Source organism: Abrus precatorius, unplaced genomic scaffold, assembly GCF_003935025.1.
Source record: "Abrus precatorius isolate BTA unplaced genomic scaffold, Abrus_2018 Scaffold8, whole genome shotgun sequence".
NCBI lineage: Eukaryota > Viridiplantae > Streptophyta > Magnoliopsida > Fabales > Fabaceae > Abrus > Abrus precatorius.
The window spans coordinates 903,166-908,733 of NW_020874428.1; the positions used below are offsets into that span (position 1 = coordinate 903,166).

The 5,568-nt window shown below is 27.1% G+C and overlaps 1 protein-coding gene across 1 annotated transcript; it reads right to left on the reverse strand.

Moving 5' to 3' along the window:
* Positions 1 to 449: 449 nt before the first annotated feature.
* LOC113847724 lies at positions 450 to 2,544 on the reverse strand. The gene is made up of 2 exons (XM_027476977.1): positions 2,297 to 2,544; positions 450 to 980 (listed from the first exon to the last, which is right to left on the reverse strand). Exons 1-2 carry the CDS (start codon positions 2,462 to 2,464, stop codon positions 450 to 452), a joined length of 699 nt encoding a protein of 232 aa, XP_027332778.1. The 5' UTR covers positions 2,465 to 2,544.
* Between the last annotated feature and the right edge of the window lie 3,024 nt (positions 2,545 to 5,568).

Here is a 5,568-nt window from a genome sequence, read left to right on the forward strand (position 1 = left end):
TTTTCCTTTTTAAAGAGATGAATTTTTTGACATTAAATTAGTGATACCTTATCACTTACACTTAGAGTAAATAAGTGGATTAAGATATTTTTTTTATTAAACTGTAAAACAAACCACCTCCAAAACAAATAAAAACTAGGCACCACTTGTGGTGCGCGTTGTTTTTACAATTCATATCATAGGATGGAAAATATTTCATGAACAATAAGAAATTATCTCTTTCGATTTACAGACTTTTTTTTTTTTTTTTCTATAAACATTTGTTTAAATGTTAATCTAAAACTGAATTTGAGATGTTTTGGAAAGAGAAGTGTTAAAGAAGCGAATAAGAACTGAAGTGAAATCTCGATACAGGGAGCATACATGGAGATTTCCTATTATTAAAATGGGAAAACACCTTCAATCCCTCCTACTTCACATATATATAATTAATTTATACACGACACATTTCATACAAAATCTCTGTTTTGATTCACGTCGACCTTTCCCTTGGGACTAGTGAACACAAAGTCAAGGTTGTAAAGCACTGGGACCATAGTGAGAGAGCAAAGGAACACCAAAACAGGCCCAAAGATCCAAAGCAAAAGAGGAAGTCCAGCATAGAAGAGCCTGTTTCCAACAGTGTTCAGAATGAAACCTTTCTCTAAGATTTCACTTATGTATGATGGGGTCACAAGTGACATGGGGTCTTGAGGGGTGTTGATTAGAATGTTAACTTGGTTTATGAACCTTATGGAAAGTGAGTGGCAAAAGAATGAGAAGAGGAAAATTGTGAGGAGTGTCACATATTTTAGTGCCACCATGAACTCCCCATGTGCCCCATACACTACGTCGTTTAGGGGTTTCTTTACACTGTAGGTGCTGCTTATGACTGCTGCTAGACCTGAGCAAAGTAGAATGGAAGTTGTGGCCATTAGGGTGGCACCCATGATTGTGTTCCTTAGTGATTGAACGGCCAGGATGTTTTTCTTGTCGTTGTCCTGCCATAATCAACGTAATTACTTTAGAACAACTTTAATATTCGAGTTATTTATTTTTGTTGATGATATTAAGTTTCACATCCACTAGTATAAGCAAGAGTGCTTCAATCTAAAGTTCTCTAAGACATCTTAAATGAGGAATCTAAGCTTAAGCTTATTCACTCTTTTCCCTTAACTTCTTTCTAACAAAGAAAATCCTACAATTTCATATATCAACGTAATATAACCTCTTTTTAAATGAAATTGTACGATTTGCGAGGTACTTTAAACGAATATAACTTTATTATTATCATTTCTATGACATCGATTCCCCGTATGTTTCAACTTTAAAATAATCAGACTCTTAAATGCTTGCTTCGATTTTATATAAAAAGTGATGTGATGCGTTGATGCAATTGCTTATAAAAGCAATGATATTATTATCATTTCTATGCGCTGAATGTTCTTGTTTGGGAATGTGCTTAGGATATATATATATATAATGGTTTGTTTTTTCGGAGGTTATGAAGACATATACGCTGATATGGAATTGGAAAGATTAATGTAAATTTAATTTAAGAAAGTACTGTTTATAAGCAATTGTTGCACAGATCTTAGATTATGTTCACATTTGGTATGGATTAATTATATATTAAAAATAATAATATTCGTATGCTGTGGAAAAAACTATATCTAATATAAAATAATTTAAACATGCAGAATTTTCTTTGAATATATATATTTATCATTAATTTGGTATGATGCTCATTTCCTCGGCTGACCTAGAAGGCACTTGGATTGGATATTCACCTAATTATACCATAAGAAAGAACATTCTGTCTTGTTTTGTTTGTGCATGGTTGTTAAAATGGCATTTATCTGGTAGGAACAAGAATACATTAAGAAAAGCTAAATACTAAGGAATATCAAACATGAAAATATTCCATTGTGAAGATAATCTTTTCAGTTTTAATTATTTTAGTTCCTTTCGGTTTTCCAAGGAAACGCTATGCGGAAAAAATTGCTAACAAGAAGGTTTTGCAGATCAGTGATCATCTCAAAAATTTTATAAAGAAAAATATGGTCCATGAAATGCTAAAAGCAAAGAGGAACAGTATATAAAATTATAGCTAGTTGCAGAAAAGTTTTTGAATTAACAACATAGAGTTAATTAACCCGGAATATGCATAAAAAAATTGTATTTTAGAGCTAGAAAATGAAGGGTTAAAACTTAATCCATTTTGAGAATACATTATTTACGTTGTTAAAATAGCTATTTATGATTAATATAGTAAACTAAAATAAAACCCAGAAAAAAAAGTAAGATATATTGGTACCTTCATCATGGCATTAACCCAATTTCTACGGCCACTAGCATTGATGCCAATGATGGTTGTGTGTGGCTGAGTTCGAACCTTATGCCACAGCCAGAAATGATAACCAATGCTTATAAGAAATCCAAAGGGAACCAATATCACATCCAAGTAGCACTTCCTCCATTCCATCTCTGTGTTGAGCTTGCTCTTCTTTTTCTTCACTCTCCTATGTAAAAGCAATTTCTGTTTAATTGAAATTAGTGTCACTCCTCTTTCCTCTATAGACTATGGCAAGTGCTAACGCAATATATATGCAGCACTTCACGGGAGATGTACGTGGACTTGCTTGAAGGCGTGGTTCAAATACCATAGCTAGGATTAAAAAATAACCTTACTTTTTCACTAAATTACAAACATTGGACTAATTTCAACGTGGGAGTGGATGACTTTTTCCTCCTTTTGTGACCTACTTTTTCCTCCAATTAGTTCAATTTTCTAAGAATTTAATAATAGTGCTTTGGAATGGTTTTATGCACAGATCCGTTATATATTATGTAGATATAGATGATATAATTAAGTTTTATTTATAGAAATTTCAAAACTGCACAGTAGACATATAAATTAAGATTTGTTGAACTTAAATTATTCTTAAACTATCAAGTCATGACTCCTCTAGTTAAGCATTGAAACTTTACAATGTTTACATATTATATCAATAAAAAGTTATGATTATATATATAAAAAAAGAGGAGTTATAGACTAAAAGAATGGCAATTTGGTTATACGAAAGAGGAAGAAGGGTGAGAAGGGTAAAGAAAATGAGTTAGGAATATGGAAAGTGAGTGAGATTCTGACAAGGCGCATTTTACGTAAGAGTGAGAGGAGATAAGATACGAACCCGACAACAGCACACACTTCCCTCGTGACTATGGAAGCAAACACAATTGCGTTTTTCACTCTGCGCGGTTGCATGCAATTATCCAGTGCCATTTCGTTTGCACTTTGCTAGTGCCCACAATTTCACAATACGCTCCCACTTCGATTCCCAACTAATTAACAAAGGACAAACACATTCAATTATCACTCTGTGGGGTTACTATGTGGTCCGTTAATTTTAAATTTTTATAAACTAATTATATATAAATCTTGCATTCAAATATGTGTATTAATATGTTAAATTAATTTTATTTATTTCATTTAAAAAATTGTTTTCTTTTAAGTAGTTGATTTCATAATTTGTATTTTTAAAAAGTGATTCAATTTATTAAAAAATATTATTATCACAGTCTTTATTAAAAATTTAAAAGATATAAAAAAGAAATATTAATTTAACAATAAAAAGTGTAAAATATCTATATATAACTTTTTATAAATTTTAACAAATAATAAGATGTGTATTAAAAAAATATATTACTAGTATTATTAAAAAAAATAACATTAAACATATAAATCAACGAATTAACAAACAAAAATTATTCTAGTACAAAAAGTTAACATGAAACATGTGAATCAACGTATTAACGGATAAAAGCTATACAACCTTGTACTTTGTATATTTACATTCAATTTAATTCGGTTACGTGATTTAACGGGTTTCCACAGCCATCATTCTTGTGAGGCTTATCAGTTTTGAGTAAAAAGTAATGATTAAAATGATTTTTTTAATTAATCAGCGGCTTGATTGAAGTTGAAAAGCGGAATGGTGTTTGATTAATTTCAAGTCCACGCAATCATGTGCAATTTAAAATTTTGATGCTGCTAATTAATGTCTTTAAAATATAGGTTCAGAAATTTAAAATTAATTTTTATTAAGAATATTTTAAGATATATTAAAAATTATAAACATGTATTTCCCTTACAATGTATGTCCCAAAAAATACATTATGATCAGTGTTTACAAGGAACATCAATTTGTACAAAAGTAAAAGTCCTAAACATAATATATGCTATTTTAGTGACCATATATTAAATAAATAATATTATTTAATAAAACTTAAATATGTTTTTAGTTTTTATATTTTAGTATTTTTAGTTTTTAATTTGTTCAAATAATTTTTGTATTTTAGTAATTATTATTTTTAATTCGTTTGGTGTAAAGAATTAACTTTGAGAATCTTTTAATTAGGGGACTAAATTATTAATAGAGATTTAAAATTAAAAATTTATAAAAATTTAATACTAATTTTTTTTAACAAAACTAAAATAAAATTTATTATAATATAAGTACTAAAAATATATTTAAGTCTAATAATAATATAATAATTTATAATAATTACATTAATGTTATAACAATAAATATAATAAAAAAACTATTTTTATGCACTTAATAAAAAAACAAGTATAAAAAATATGATATAATAATTAACTTTATTAATATATGTAACATTTTTTACAAAATAAATTTATTTTATAACATTTCAAAAGAACGCACTTTAAACACAACAATTTCACCATTCTTCTGTTTATGTGTAGTTATAAATAATAATATAAACTAATAAATATATTTGTGCATATATTGTACTAGTTTATTTATATTTTTATCAAATTATTTTATTTTAAAATAAATAAAAAATTAAATTTAAATATAAAAATATATAATAATTTTTTTTATTATATTAAATAATATTAAATATATAATATTACACTTTATTGTATACGAAAGAAAAAGAGATTTAGTGTTTTTGCATTATTATAGGGGCATATAACATATAAAATTAGTGATTTTTAGTATGTCATTGTGATCTAAGCTTAGTGTAGGTTTATAGATTATATCATGTTAATTTTTTTCTTAATTTTAGTCTTTTGAACTTTTCATGTTTTAACTATGATTTTTTAGAAAAAATTTAAAGGAAGATGTTATGAATAGCAAAGCCGATGCTTATTAGAACTAAATAGACAAAATGATGGCCTCATTGTCAATCAAAACGCAAAGCAATATATAAATTCTCTCAAGATCTCTCACTCAAACAATGAAGTTGATGGACATTCAACTTTCAGGAATTAGTTCTTTATGTTAGGCAAATATGGTTTAAATCTAAATTTCTTTTACATCAAATTCTTATATTTTAATTCAAGTTTTTTTTTCCTAATTAAGTGTTTGTTTTGTTTTAAAATTTTTATAAATTGATAAAATATTAATTGATGTTAAATTCATTTTCACAGCTGAGGATAGTGATTTAAATTTTAGAATAATTTATCATAATTATTGATATATTAAGAATATAAATTGATAATTATGTATTCTTATAAATTTTTAATTTCAATACTTGTTTCAATTAGAAAAATTTAAGGAA